We start from the raw sequence: 13,640 nt of genomic DNA on the forward strand, positions 1-13,640 counted from the left end.
CCCAGGGTCCGGGGCGGGGCCGGCACGCGCGCGGGCGGGGCCTGGCCCTCCTCCCCGGTCCCGCCCACTGAGCTTGCAAACCGCAGCCGCCCGCCCACGCGCACGCGCGCTCCGCCTGGGCTGCTTCCCACCCCTCCCCCGCCCGCTCAGTGTCGTGCTCCCAGCTCCGCCAGGGGCCCGCCGGGAGCCGGCCGAGGTTGGGGAGGTGGGGGGCGGAGCGCCGGGGAGACCCGCCCCCGGCCGGCGGCGCCTTGCTGCGCAGAAGCGACGCGCGGGCCCGCCCCCCCAGCTGGCGGCCCGGCCATATTTAAAGGACGGCGGGCGCGGCGAGCCAATGGGCCGCGAGCGTGAGGGGGCGGTGCGTGGCGGCGCGAGGCCCCGGATGTGGCTGCGGTGGTCCCTCCTCCCCCGCGCTCCTCTCAGAGCCCCGGTCGCGCGCCCCTCCTTAGTTCGCTGGGTGCCCGCGCAGGCCCCTCGGGCGGTGGCGAGGAGGCGCCCAGGCGGAGGCGGCGGCGGGCGGAGGAGCGCAGGAGCGGGCGGCCAGGCCACCGCGCGGCGGCGGAGCGGGCCGCGGCCCGGCGCTCGTTCCCCCCCGCGGCCCGACGCACCCCGGCCGCCGCCATGAGCGGCTCCTCAGGCACCCCGTATCTGGGCAGCAAGATCAGCCTCATCTCCAAGGCGCAGATCCGCTACGAGGGCATTCTCTACACCATCGACACCGACAACTCCACCGTGGCTCTCGCCAAAGGTAGCGGCCGCCGCCCGCCCTCGCGCCCGCCGGCCCCAACCGCCCGAGCCCGCAGAGCCCGCTGACCCCCGTCCAACAGCCCCGGCCCGCGCCGCCCTCCCCGCCCCGGGGCGCCCGGGAGCCTGGCGTTGAGACTCCCGTACCACCCCGGAGCCTGGCGCCCAGACCCCGCCCAGAACCCACCCAGGGCACCCCCGGGCCGAGATCCCCTGCCCGCGCCTTCACCCCGGACGCCCCCGAGGCGCCCCCTTCCCGCGCGCCACCCTCCCCCAGCGTAGCCGGCCGCACAATGGTCTTCCTAGGCTCCCAGGGCGGCGTTATTGTGCGCGGGCGCCAGGCGGTGTTTGGTGAGGGGCGGGCCCGGCCCCCGCGGTGCCGCCCCCTCGGCCGCCCGGCCCACCTCTGCAGGTGCCAGCTCGGAGGAGCAGGGCGGCTCCCGTCAGCGGGCCTCCTCCCCGCCAGCCTGGGGAGATCCCTACGGGGGAGCCTCGAGGTCGGGCCGCGGGGCCAGTGTCCCGGCGTCTCCCGAAGGCTGGGGGTGGGGTCACAACACGCGAATCCTGCAAGGCTTTCTGGAACCTATTAGACAGCTGGGGCCTTGATCCTGAACAAATACCGCGTCCTAATGCAGCCTCCTGCCAAGGCAGAAGCATCCGTTGGCAGCCAGATGCCCCGGTTTAAACAGTTCTCCTGCTCTATCCTGACCTTCCCACTGTGGGGCTTACCTTTTGGTGACAGCCGCCTGTGGGCGCTGGTAACCCGCTGTAGCCGCCGGGAGACTTACAGGAGAGGGGCTCTTCTTTAGAGTCAGAATCTCTGAGGTTGTTGAGGCAGCGGGTGGTCCAGAGTTTCTTTGTCTTCATCACCCAGAGAAGATGGGGAGTGCACTTCCCCTGCCTCTCAGAGAAAAGTGCCGGTGGAGCCACGTCTGCCTAAGCCCGTGTGTGTGCTGGATCTGGCGCTAGGCTCCCAGGGGTTCTTGAAGTGTCTAGACGCGTCTGAAACGCTGCTTAGGTCACAGGGAACCTCATGTGTAGAACGCACTCATTCCAAACAGAGAGTGTCTCCTTTTGAAGCCCGTCTCCTGCGTGGCTTCAGGAGCTCGTTGAGTATGCCAGGGCTATGCACTCACTCGCAGCCATGGGACCTCACTACACTTATTACAGGAGAGCCCAGTTAGAGAAGCTGGGGCCCAGAGTAGGCCCAGGAGTTAGCAGGAGTTGTGCTCTTATCAGTTAGAGGCTGCTGTCCCACCCAGCTCTGCCCCTAGAGGCTTGCTAAAAAGAGATTTGGTAGGGCTCCTGGAAGCCTGCTGGTTAGGGGTTAGTAGATTCAGAATTCCTTATAGATGCGGAAGCCGGGGTCAGAGGTCCATAATCCTGGGACCCTGTCTCCCTTTGTTTTCTGTTACAGCTGTTCCAAGGTTTGTTATGGATAGAAGGGTAAGGGGAACACTCGTCTAGATTCCTTTGTGAGAAAACTGCCTCCTCAGGCGCAATGTGTGGTGAGGCTTTGGGCATAAAGCAGCCGGCTGGCTGTTTGATCTACAGTCAAATGTGAACAGGGAGGCCTTACGAAGCAAGCCTTGTTTTGCTGAGAGCTCTGTACGTTGGTGCCTTCGCACATGAGACTGTCAGTCTGTGAAATTGTTCCTTGTCATCTTTGTGATCTAGAACTGTCTGTTGTCTGGAGCTTCACCAATTGGTGCGTTATCAGCACTGTCCACTGAAAATCGGGGATTAAGTAGTTGTTGAAATGTGGACCTGGGGTGCTGTGTTGTGGCTCTGAGCAAGTGTCGCCGTCTTTTGGAAGGCTTGGGAGCAGTGGTGTCAGGGTTGATTGAACTGGCTGAGGACAACAATAACGCTTCTCTTTCTCCACTCATAAGTGAGGTCCTTTGGCACTGAAGACCGTCCTACAGATAGGCCTGCGCCCCCCAGAGAGGAGATTTATGAGTACATCATTTTCCGAGGAAGTGACATCAAGGATATCACTGTGTGTGAACCTCCGAAAGCTCAGCACACACTCCCGCAGGATCCCGCCATTGTCCAGGTAAGTGTGCCACTGTCCCTCTGTGCATGCTGTAAGAGATGCTGGTTTCCATTTGGAGCTTGGTGGCATGTTTGGTCAGAATGTTTAATGTGAGGAATAACCTTTTTTTTTTTTTCTTTGAGACAGAGTCTCGCTGTGTCGCCAGGCTGGAGTGCAGTGGCGTGATCTCGGCTCATTGCAACTTCGGCTTCCCGGGTTCAAGCAATTCTCCTGCCTCAGCCTCCCGAGTAGCTGGGACTACAGGCACGCACCACCATGCCCAGCTAATTTTTGTAATTTTAATAGAGACGGGGTTTCACCATGTTGGCCAGGATGGTCGCAATCTCTTGACCTTGTGATGCGCCCGCCTTGGCCTCCCAAAGTGCTAGGATTATAGGCGTGAGCCACCGCACCTGGCCTGAGGAATAACCTTTTAATGAAAAGTGGCTTAACTTTTTTCCGGGCTGTTGCTGCTCTCACAGAATGTGTTGATTCTTGTAGCACACACAGTAGGTGGTGTGTGCTGTGTCGCGTGACTCTTAAGGAAGGAGACCTGGGGAGTTGGGTGTGCGTGCACGTGTATGTAATGTAGTGTGGTATGAGTGGATGCTCCTGGACCTGTGATGTTTGAGGCATAGCGTTTGCCCTTAGTTTCTGGTTGGAGAAGTCTGAGCCCTGAGCAGCTGCTGTGAGTGGCGTGACATACCTGCAGGGACTGCAGGGCTTGCCCTCGGGTTACGCCCAGACGTTGCATGGTGCTGTTGTACGACACCAGATTTGCAAATCTGACGCCATGTGCCTGCTTATTGGGTTATGGCTTATTTTGCCCGTGCTCACCAGGGAGCCCAGATTAATATTTTCTTCACTTCTAAATTTAAATATTCACTAGCTCCTCTGGGGTTCAGACTGCATTAGGTTCTGTGCTGAGCACCCGTCCTGGAAGGTGGGATTACACAGTGCAGGCTTTGGGAGCAGTGGAAAGCCATCCGATGGCTTTGAGTTAGGAGAAATTTGGGTTAGAATACATGGACAAGACACCTGTAATCCCAGCACTTTGGGAGGCCGAGGCGGGCAGATCATCTGAGGTCAGGAGTTCAAGACCAGCCTGGCCAACATAGCAAAACCCCGTCTCTACCAAAAATACAAAAATTAGCTGGGTATAGTGGTGGGCATCTGTAATCTCAGCTACTCGGGAGGCTGAGGCAGGGAGAATCGCTTGAACCTGGGAGGCAGAGGTTGCAGTGAGCTGAGATCACGCCATTGCACTCCAGCCCAGGCAACAGAGCAATACTCTGTTTCAAAAAACAAAAAAACAAACAAAAAAAAAAGGAATTCCATGGACAGGTAAAACTGGAACTGAAATGCTGTGGAAAAGGCAGCTCTCACCATACTGGAAACTTGCACCCCAAGGGCTCCTCCAGCATCTCAAGGGTGCAGGCTGATGGGACAGTGCTTGTTTCCCAGCTGAACAAGCGCCCTGATGAAGGCGCGCGGGGTGATGGGATGGCCTTCGCCGTTCTCACCCGATGTCTCGTTGTTCAGTCTTCCCTGGGTTCTGCCTCCGCCTCGCCCTTCCAGCCGCACGTGCCTTACAGCCCTTTCCGAGGGATGGCGCCCTACGGCCCGCTGGCGGCCAGCTCCCTGCTCAGCCAGCAGTATGCCGCCTCCCTGGGTCTAGGTGAGTGACCTGTTTCTGTCTGGTAAACTACCCTTGCCTGTAACTGTCACTGAGTGGAGCGATGGAGCCTGAGGGTGGGGATATGCATTCTTGTCATGCTCAGCTCATAGACTGTTTTGTTGCACACTTAGTAAATTACCCAGTGCAACTTCAGCTTGTGAGGGCATTTGGTAACTACTCAACTGAAAGTAAAAGAGGCAGCGGCCTGAGTGTTGGAACAGAAGAATCAAATCAAAATTCATTCGAAGAGTCAGGGCGGATCTAGGTGGAAGTCCTGGGCCAGGCAGGCATAGTGGCTCACTCCTGTAATCCCAGCACTTTAGGAGGTCCAGGCGAGTGGATCACAAGATCAGGAGTTCGAGACCAGCCTGGCCAACATGGGGAAATCCTGTCTCTACTAGAAATACAAAAATTAGCTGGGTGTGGTGGGACACACCTGTAATCCCAGCTACTTGGGAGGTTGAGGCATGAGAATTGCTTAAACCTGGGAGGCGGAGGTTGCAGTGAACTGAGATTGCGCCACTGCACTCTAGCCTGAGCGGCACAGTGAGACTCTGTCTCAAAAAATAAATAGGTGGAAGTCCTGGTATATCTTCTTCAAAGAAGAAATAGCTGATATATATGTAGTATTACAGATGATGTCTAGCTATGTGCGCATTTATAAGCCTGTAAATATAGAAGTGAAATACAAACCCACCCATCATGTCCCTTATTCTACTGTAAATGCCTCGCTCAAAAATGGTTTCAACCGAGATTGAGAAACCCCAGAGTATGATTCTATTCTTCATATGTAGAGAGAGATCCTGCCTTGTCCTTGACCTGGACCTAGCTTTGCAGATGGGCTCAGAGTGTAGAATTGGCAGGTGATCCACCACCCTTGCTCAGAATCCAGCATGAAGTAGTGAGATAGGGAACCCTAAACGAGGTCTGTAGGCCACTTGCTGCTACAAATCATGCTTGTCTTGGTTGCTGTTCCTAGTGTGACAGGTGGCCTTCCCAGCCCAGCTCTCTATGTTTCTAAAATGTGTTTGTATGACAGAATCCTACAAGAGGTTGCTTGGCTCTTTCCAAGCTTGCTAGACACAAGACAAGTGTATCCTGACTTATTTGTGTGCTTTCTTTTTGCTCTTTCTCCTTTATCTTCCTTTAGAGAAGTTGGTAAGCCCTCCAGCCTCAGCCGCTGCTTCCAGCCCTAGCTCTTCTCCATCTCCACAGCCCGTTTCAGAGCTTGACTTGTCCTCAGAGCCACAGCAGCTCACTGCCAAGGGTAACAGCAGTTTGGGAGAACTGCATGCTGTCTTGCAAACCATTCTGAGAGCGAGGGGTAAAGCAGCAGACAGAATGACAGTAGCTGTAGCAGATCATTTGCCAAGCCCGTGCAGCCACTGAGCTGCTTGTTTGCTTCAGCATGTAGTCCTGATTTATGAACTCTCAGTGTTAAAGAAGGGATTACAAAGAATCAGCGGAGTAGTTTGTTCTCTCTCCTTGGGTCCAGGTTCTCTGTTGACCTGTACCATGACTACCACATACAAGAAACTTCACTGTTCACAGAAAGTCATTTCCCTGGGGTTTTTGCTGGGTCCTAAATGTGTTCTAGAATGCTGCAGGGGAGACTCCCCAAAGCACCTGACATGCCTGTGCTGCTCTTTGATCTGTGTGGTTCATAGGTCACTCGTTGAGGGGATTCGAAATTAGGGGCTTGGGTGACAGTTGCCAACTGTTTGGCCAGGTGGACAGTATCAGCCTGATGGCCAGCTGGCCAGTGCTGGTGTACACCACCTGTCTCTGTGCTGTGGTGGCGGCAGCACCCGTGGGGTTTCTAGACCTTTCCTCACACTCTACTCATTTCTCCTGAAGTTCTAAAATTCACATTGATGATCTTGTGTATGTTTGTGTTAAACGTAGTGCCCTGACAAGCCGAACCATCGCCATTACCCGGCCCTGGTCCAGGATGATGCCTGGGCTTTCCTTATGGCACACAGCTGCTGTCAGTCTGTCATTCTGCAGGTGCTGCTTTCCAAATCCTGCATGCACTCTGTGTATCTGAGTTACAGAGTAGTCATTTTTTTTCCCCACTTAAAAATGACACAGATACTTCTATTGCTCTTAGGATCAGTTACCTAAACCTGCTCATAGGGCAAGACTTTGTTTGAACTAGTTGGTTGTGTAAAAAGCAGACAAACCCCATATCCATGCCCCTGCAGTCACAGTATGATCAGGCACAGAAGCAGGCAGTGCTGTGTTCGTCTCCCGGACATGCTGAGTGAGACAATCAGTGAGAAAGTGGCCGGGGTGCATTCCCGCCAGAGGACACTTGCCAGACCTCTATGCAGAGTCGTTCCAACCTGCCCTTTGAGAGCTTCTCTTGATCTGGTTACAAGGAATTTTTCTACAGTCAATTTTTTTTTTCATTTCTAGTCCATAAAAACAGTAAGATGAGATGCCCAGTCTTCATGTGTATTGGGCTGTTCCTCTAATAATAATTACCCTGTGGTTAGGGTGCCTTTTCTGTTTCAGATCTCTGTTCACTTACACCCAGTCCCACATTGTCCTGTTTAGAGTCCCTACAGGTCCTGGAACTTTGGAAAGGGAGGAGATGGAGAGAGGTGGGTGGTGCTTCCCTTTTTCCTCCTGGTTCAGAGGGCCTGGTTTCTGAGGGTTCATCCCCTGTGCATGGGCCTCGGACTGCAGTTTCATAGGCACAGCCCCTTGCCAAAGGCTACCTAGGAGCCCTTTGTGTCTTCATGATGAGCCTTTGCCCTTGAGAGAAGTGTAGGCTGCTACGTCTCGGAAGTCAGCTCCTGCTTCATCATTTTTAGTGTTATTGTACCTTAAGTGGAAGTGACAGTGTTCTAGAATTTAACTTCAGAATTTGATCACTGCATTTTCTAGAAAATCCCAGGCTGGGCTGGTTCTTCTCCAGTATGGACCAGAATGAAACAAATTCTCAGATCCTGAATTCATCATGATCTTGGGGCTGCTGAGCTCCTTTGGGATTGGAGCTTGTGTGGTTTTAAGAAAGCTGTTTCCACACTGCTGGGGAGGTGCCTGTTTGTAGGCAGGGTGTTTTTCCTGTCCTTGAGGTTCCCTAACTTGGGAAGCTCAGGGCTTTGGGAGTGGGGAGTCCAAAGATGAACTGGCCTTGGTGTTGCCCAGTGACTTGGCCTTCTTTTACTGCCTGGGCTAGCCTCAGAGGGAATGGCCCAGTCTGGGGGTGCTTTGCCTGGATTTGGTAGAACATCTAGGCAGTTGCCCTCCTTTCCTTCCTGACATGCCAGCAGAAGAGAAATGCCTGGAGATATAAGGCTTGCTTCTTTTCTCTGTTTTTAAACCCTCCTCCCCTCCTCAATTCAGGAGCTGGTTTTCCATCCATCCCAGTCGGCAAGAGCCCCATGGTGGAGCAGGCTGTGCAGACTGGTTCTGCTGACAACCTGAATGCTAAAAAGCTGTTACCTGGCAAGGGCACTACAGGGACGCAGCTCAACGGTCGTCAGGCCCAGCCGAGCAGCAAGACGGCCAGCGGTACTTGAACACATCTTTTCCTGGAGTTTGCTTGATGTTCTATAAGTGGCACACTACTTCCTGGGCTATTTTTTTTTTTTTAATTAAAAAAATACTACTCCCTCATCCTAAGCCCCATGTGCTTTTGCAGGGCAGGCCTGTGCAGCAGCCTCCTGCGGTACCACCCTGGCCGCGTGCCCCATGGTGGTGGGGCCTGCTTCCACAGCTGGGTTCTGGCTTCTGGCTTCTGTAGGAGCTTTGCCTTACTCTTCCCTTTTGCGCCTTAGATGTAGTCCAGCCGGCAGCTGTGCAAACTCAAGGGCAGGTGAATGACGAGAACAGAAGACCTCAGAGGAGGCGATCAGGTAACACCTGTTGCCACTTGATTTCTGGGGACCACGAGTGATCAGGCTGAGCTCTGCTTGCCCTCCTGCCTGCCTCTCTGGGTGACGGTTTCAGGGGTGCTGGTGTGAAGTTGCTGCTTGTGTGCTCTGTCCCCTCTGTGGCCTTAGGGGTGTGCCTGGAAACTCCTTGTGAGGTGTTTGAGATCACTGGATTGGTGACCCACTTAAACCAGGGCTGTCCTTTGTCCTCACAGGAAACAGGCGAACAAGGAATCGCTCCAGAGGGCAAAACCGTCCAACTAACGTCAAGGAAAACACAATCAAATTTGAGGGTGACTTTGATTTCGAGAGTGCAAATGCCCAGTTCAACCGAGAGGAGCTTGACAAAGAATTTAAGAAGAAACTGAATTTTAAAGGTTTGGCTCATCATATGAAAATTGTCCTCTGCACAGGAGTACCCCTAGAGAGTGTTAGGAGGAGATGCCTGGCCGGGTGTGGTTCACGCCTGTAATCTCAGCACTGTGGGAGGCTGAGGTGGGTGGATCACCTGAGGTCAGGAGTTCAACACCAGCCTGGCCAACACAACGAAACCCCGTCTCTACTAAAAATCCAAAAATTAGCCAGGCGTGGTGGTGGGTGCCTGTAATCCCAGCTACTTGGGAGACTGATACGGGAGAATTGTTTGAACCCAGGAGGTGGAGGTTGCAGTGGGAGTGAGCCAAGATTGCGCCACTGCACTCCAGCCTGGGCGACAGAGCAAGACTGTCTCAAGGAAAAGGAAGAGATGCCTGGAGGAACCGGGGACGCCCAGGCGGATGATGACCGGCAGTGAGGAATTAATGAAGTGAGGTGCCGGGAGGTGTGAAAACAGGTGGGATAAGGTGCAGACTGCACAGCCAAGACGACAGAACGAGACCTGTGCTTAGAAGGTAGAAGAAGAGATCTCTGCTTTGCACAAGGCATAGTTGATGTCTTAGCGTGAGGGTGGCTCCCGAGTAAGCCCGGAGGGACCACCCTGCTAGAAGGCTGTGCGCTCTGCCCCTCCTCCATCTCCGCGTGTTCTGCTTCTCTTTGTAGATGACAAGGCTGAGAAGGGGGAAGAAAAGGACCTGGCTGTGGTGACCCAGAGTGCCGAAGCACCCGCCGAGGAAGACCTTCTGGGGCCCAACTGCTACTATGACAAATCCAAGTCATTCTTCGACAACATCTCTTCTGAACTCAAGACCAGGTGAGAGGCTGAATGAATGAGGGGAGGACAGTCCTCCAATCTAGAAAGGACAGGACTGAGGGCTCTCAACCTGAGGGCAGAGCTGGACTCTGAGGCTCAGGGTAGCTGTTCTAGGGTCCTGCTTGCGTTTCTACATGATGGGCGCAGGAGTCCTAGCAGGTTGCGTGTGGGAAGCCTCTTGGGGATCCTGACCCGAGGAGTCGGCTGAGGTCAAGCCTGTTTCCTCTTGGCTTTGCTGCCCTGTCCCCACAAAGGCTGGGCTGCACCGCCCTCCCCGGCAGACCCGTATCCACATTCAGCATACCTCACTGTGCTCTGCTTGCTGGTCCCGCTGGCCTGGCAGCCTGAGGACCTTGCTTTGCAGCCTGAGGTATGGCTAGAGCGTGCTCACACTGGCTTTCCTTCACTTCATTGTTTGAGGCCAGGGACCATGTGGTGTGTTTTATTTTTCACACCTAACAGCTGGTCAGAAGTCCCGCGAAGCAACCTAGGGAGTGGGTGGCATCTACAGTGTGGGCCTGGCTTGGAGACTTGGGCCCATTTGTCCTGCAGATTGAGCGCCAGACATGCCGCGGGGCGTTGAGGGGGCCTCAGAAGGCAGGCTGGAGAGCCCCACCTCCTCAGGCTCATGTTCTGCCAGGGGAAAAATAGAACAGCATGTCGTGAAGGCCAGGCAGTGAGGGCGATGGGATGGGGCTATGGCCTGGATGGGAAATGGATGATCAGTTCTCACAGGCGGAGCAGGCTGCGCAGATGAGTGCGGGAAGTGCTTCCATTCAGACTGAGTCTGGGGGATGGGTTCCTGTAGGGTTTTGTAGGGCGTGGCAGTGACTTTGGCTTTTGTTCCAAGTGCCGCGGGAAGCCATCAGAGGGTTTTGTGCCGAAGCGCGGTGTGGTCTGATGTTTTAGGGCCTTGGTGAGGGTGAGAGTGGTTGCACGGTGGGCAAGTGTGGCTGCCGACTGGCCAGTTAGGGGCCAGGGCTGCAGCACAGGTGGCTTGGAACCAGGCAGTGGTGGTGACAGAGGAAGGAGTAGAGTCTAAATGTGTCTTGAAGGTGGCACTAACAGAATTGGCCAACATAACAAGAGAAGAGTCCAGAATGACTTCTAAGTCTTTTGGCCTGGGCGGCTGATGGGTGGAGTTGCTGTTTCTTTGAACACGGAAGTCTGTGGGAGCAGCAGGTTTCCGGCTGAAGAGGAGCTCAGGGTGGGTGTGCTGCTGGAGCTGTTGTCTGCTCGGTAGGAGTGCTGGATGGGAGTGCTGGGCACACAGTTGGATGTAGGAGATAGTCTCCCACCAGTGGCTTGTTTGGGTGGCATGAGTGTCCATGCTGTATCCCTGTCTTTCCAACCCCCAAAGCAGAAGCATCACATTCCAGGGACCTTGTTCCATCTATCCTAGCCCCCTCCTTGTCTAGGAGGGTCCACTTCATGCTCTGGTCTCAGGTCTCCTGGGCCCCTGGGCCTCTCTAGGGCTCCTCTCTGTGCCCAGAAAGCAACAGGGGCTGCCTTGGTAGCTAACTAGTATCACTGCTTGCCTGTGGTGACAGAGATGGTAGAGATGGATCCTGATCCCCGGCCCACTGTGGGGATAGTCCTGGTTGGAAATGTGGCAGGGAGCACTTGCAGTGTTGGAGCTGGGCTCCAGAGCTGACGGGGCCGCCCTTTCCCTGTAGCGGCCCTGGTGAGTCTGTCCCTCCTTCCCTGGGCCGCTCTGAGGACGAGGCCTGGCCAGAAGCCTGGGAGTCAGCGCCTGCTACAATCAGCATTTCCTCTATGGTTTAGCTCCAGGCGGACGACATGGGCCGAAGAGAGGAAGCTCAACACAGAGACCTTTGGGGTGTCAGGGAGGTTTCTTCGTGGCCGCAGTTCTCGGGGCGGATTCCGAGGAGGCAGGGGCAATGGGACCACCCGTCGCAACCCCACTTCCCACAGGGCCGGGACTGGCAGGGTGTGAGGGTGCAGCCAAAGGTGAGTGGATGAGCCTTCTGGACGTTTTGGTGGGAGGGTGTAGGGTCAGGCACACTTGCAGAGCTTAGGAAAGTGGGAAGCAGGCTCGGTTTCTCAGGAAGAAGAGAGGCCCAGAGGTGTCGAAGCCAAACCGAGGGCCTCGACCGTATGAGTCACCTGGGGGCTCTTGGCCAACTTAAACCTGCATCTGTTGGGGTAGGACCCAGGCCCCAGCATCCTCCAAGTGAGATTGCAGGTGTGGGAGGTGAGGTGGTGGCGAGAGTCGCGTGGGCTGGGGGCTCACCACCCAAGTGAAGCCAGCGAGTGAGACCTTGCTCCAAAGCCAGTGTCTTGGCCCAACCTGGGCCTAAATGAATCAGAGGCTTCATTTTTAACAAAGACCCAGTGGATTTGTGGGCACCTTAGGGTTTGGGCAGAGCGTCCCACATGGGGTGCCTGGTGCCAACCCCACCCAGCGCCTCGGGACAGCCAGGTGGGCCCTGGAAAGACTAGGCCTCCTGCCACTAGCTGCCTCCCTGTCCCCAGTGTATTGTACAAGTAGGATTCTCAGAGTGGGCTGTGAGAAGAATGGGGGTAGCCAGCCTGACTCTGGGGGCAGGAGGGAGGCTGAGTGGCTCCTGCTTGCCAGCAGGGGCAACAGTGCCAGCTTATCCCAGCAGATGCTTGACTTCCTGTCATCTCTTGCAGGCTCCTACTGAAGTGGCGCAGAACTGACGCTGTGTGTGTCAGGACGTGAGGAAAACGCTGCACTTACAGGGAGAAGTGGTCACTTTGTTTACGGATTTGGAAGAGACCCATACTGCTACTTGTGTTTTGGACTTAACTGAGCTTGGACATGGTCTGAGTTAGAACCACTTGTTTTGGGGAAGTATTCATGGGTAACCTCTTTGAGGTCTCTTTACCTGTGTTTCCTTTTTAGTTGTGCATAGCCTAATTCTAAGGTTTTGGTATTTTGCAAAAAGGTTTCTATAGTGAAAGCTGAATCCTTACTTTGTGACTTTTTTTTAATGACAGCTTTGACTTTTGAAAGTGGAACCAAATCTGTTGGCAAAGGTGGCAGCCAAGTGCATCTCTGTAACCCAGCTGGCCCCTGGTGCTGCTGGCCTGGCACCCCCACTGCCAAGGGTGGGGTCTCAGGAGTCAGGCAGGGCCAGCACAGGGTGGTGTGGGGGGGCAGGGGTGGGTGGGTGGAGGGCACGGAAAGGGGTTTTCCCATGGATCATGTTGTATAAGTGAACCAGACCACCCTGACGGCATCCACACTGATGTCAAGGTTGGGGCTGGCCAGGGGTGGGTGGACTAGAAGCATTTGGGAGTAGTGGCCAGGGGCCCTGGACGCTAGCCACGGAGCTGCTGCACAGAGCCTGGTGTACACAAGCTTCCAGGTTGGGGTTGGAGCCTGGGATGAGCCCCGGCAGCGCCTTGGCCCTTCTGTGGTCCCTGCCAGCCTCTGACCTGGGCTGGTCAGTCATTGCTGGACTCTGGCCACACTCTGGTGTTCTCATCCACCTGGAAACGAGCCAGTCTTTTCTGCAAGGTCAGTTGACCAAGAGTATATTTCCCCTCTGTTGTCCATCGTTGTTTTGTGTTTGTGTTGTAACGGTGGGTGGAGGGAGGGCGGGGTCTACATTTGTTGCATGAGTCGATGGTCAGAACTTTAGTATACGCATGCGTCCTCTGAGTGACGGCATTTTGTCGAAAATAAGCACCTTGGTAACTAAACCCCTCTAATAGCTATAAAGGCTTTAGTTCTGTATTAAGTTACTGTGAAAGCTTGGGTTTATTTTTGTAGGACTTAATGGCTAAGAATTAGAACATAGCAAGGGGGCTCCTCTGTTGGAGTAATGTAAATTGTCATTATAAATAAACATGCAAACCTTTAAAATTTTCTTTTCTGATGCTCTAAGAATCCTGTTGACTCTTCTGCCCAAGTCACTTCTGCATCATGTCCAGGTCTGGAGCACACTTAGGCTGGTGGAATTTGGGGAGACTTGGGCCCCGTCAGGTGATGGAACAAGGCGGCTGACCCAATTGGTCGGGTGAAGTGCGGCCAGCAGACCCGGGTTCTCCCTGTGGGCCACCCTTCTGGGATGAGTGGCTTTGCTCTCAGAAACTGGATACAAAGTCCTTTTAAAAACC

General features: G+C 54.8%; 1 protein-coding gene across 6 annotated transcripts; it reads left to right on the forward strand.

Moving 5' to 3' along the window:
* The first annotated feature begins 429 nt into the window (after window positions 1–429).
* On the forward strand, window positions 430–13,389 carry LSM14B (LSM family member 14B). Of its 6 annotated transcripts, none has more exons than XM_024238665.3 (10): window positions 430–748; window positions 2,637–2,800; window positions 4,322–4,457; window positions 5,608–5,724; window positions 7,812–7,979; window positions 8,246–8,323; window positions 8,557–8,718; window positions 9,380–9,530; window positions 11,316–11,501; window positions 12,189–13,389. In XM_024238665.3, exons 1-9 carry the CDS (start codon window positions 622–624, stop codon window positions 11,485–11,487), a joined length of 1,275 nt encoding a protein of 424 aa, XP_024094433.1. In that variant the 5' UTR covers window positions 430–621; the 3' UTR covers window positions 11,488–11,501; window positions 12,189–13,389. The 6 variants fall into 6 exon arrangements, with proteins under 6 accessions (XP_024094433.1, XP_009232064.2, XP_054397896.1 ...); XM_054541922.2 differs by lacking the exon at window positions 430–748 and adding an exon at window positions 1,071–1,156; XM_054541919.2 differs by lacking the exon at window positions 430–748 and adding an exon at window positions 1,128–1,432.
* The last annotated feature ends 251 nt before the right edge of the window (window positions 13,390–13,640 follow it).

The sequence above is a fragment of the Pongo abelii genome, chromosome 21 (genome assembly GCF_028885655.2).
Source record: "Pongo abelii isolate AG06213 chromosome 21, NHGRI_mPonAbe1-v2.0_pri, whole genome shotgun sequence".
NCBI lineage: Eukaryota > Metazoa > Chordata > Mammalia > Primates > Hominidae > Pongo > Pongo abelii.

Bases quoted from the DNA above. Each gene is read 5' to 3' on its own strand.
- LSM14B (XM_024238665.3), top strand. From the start codon at position 622: ATGAGCGGCTCCTCAGGCACCCCGTATCTGGGCAGCAAGATCAGCCTC. The intron at 7,980-8,245 runs GTACTTGAACAC...TTTGCGCCTTAG, and splicing joins GAGCAGCAAGACGGCCAGCG to ATGTAGTCCAGCCGGCAGCT. The intron at 9,531-11,315 runs GTGAGAGGCTGA...TCTATGGTTTAG, and splicing joins TCTTCTGAACTCAAGACCAG to CTCCAGGCGGACGACATGGG.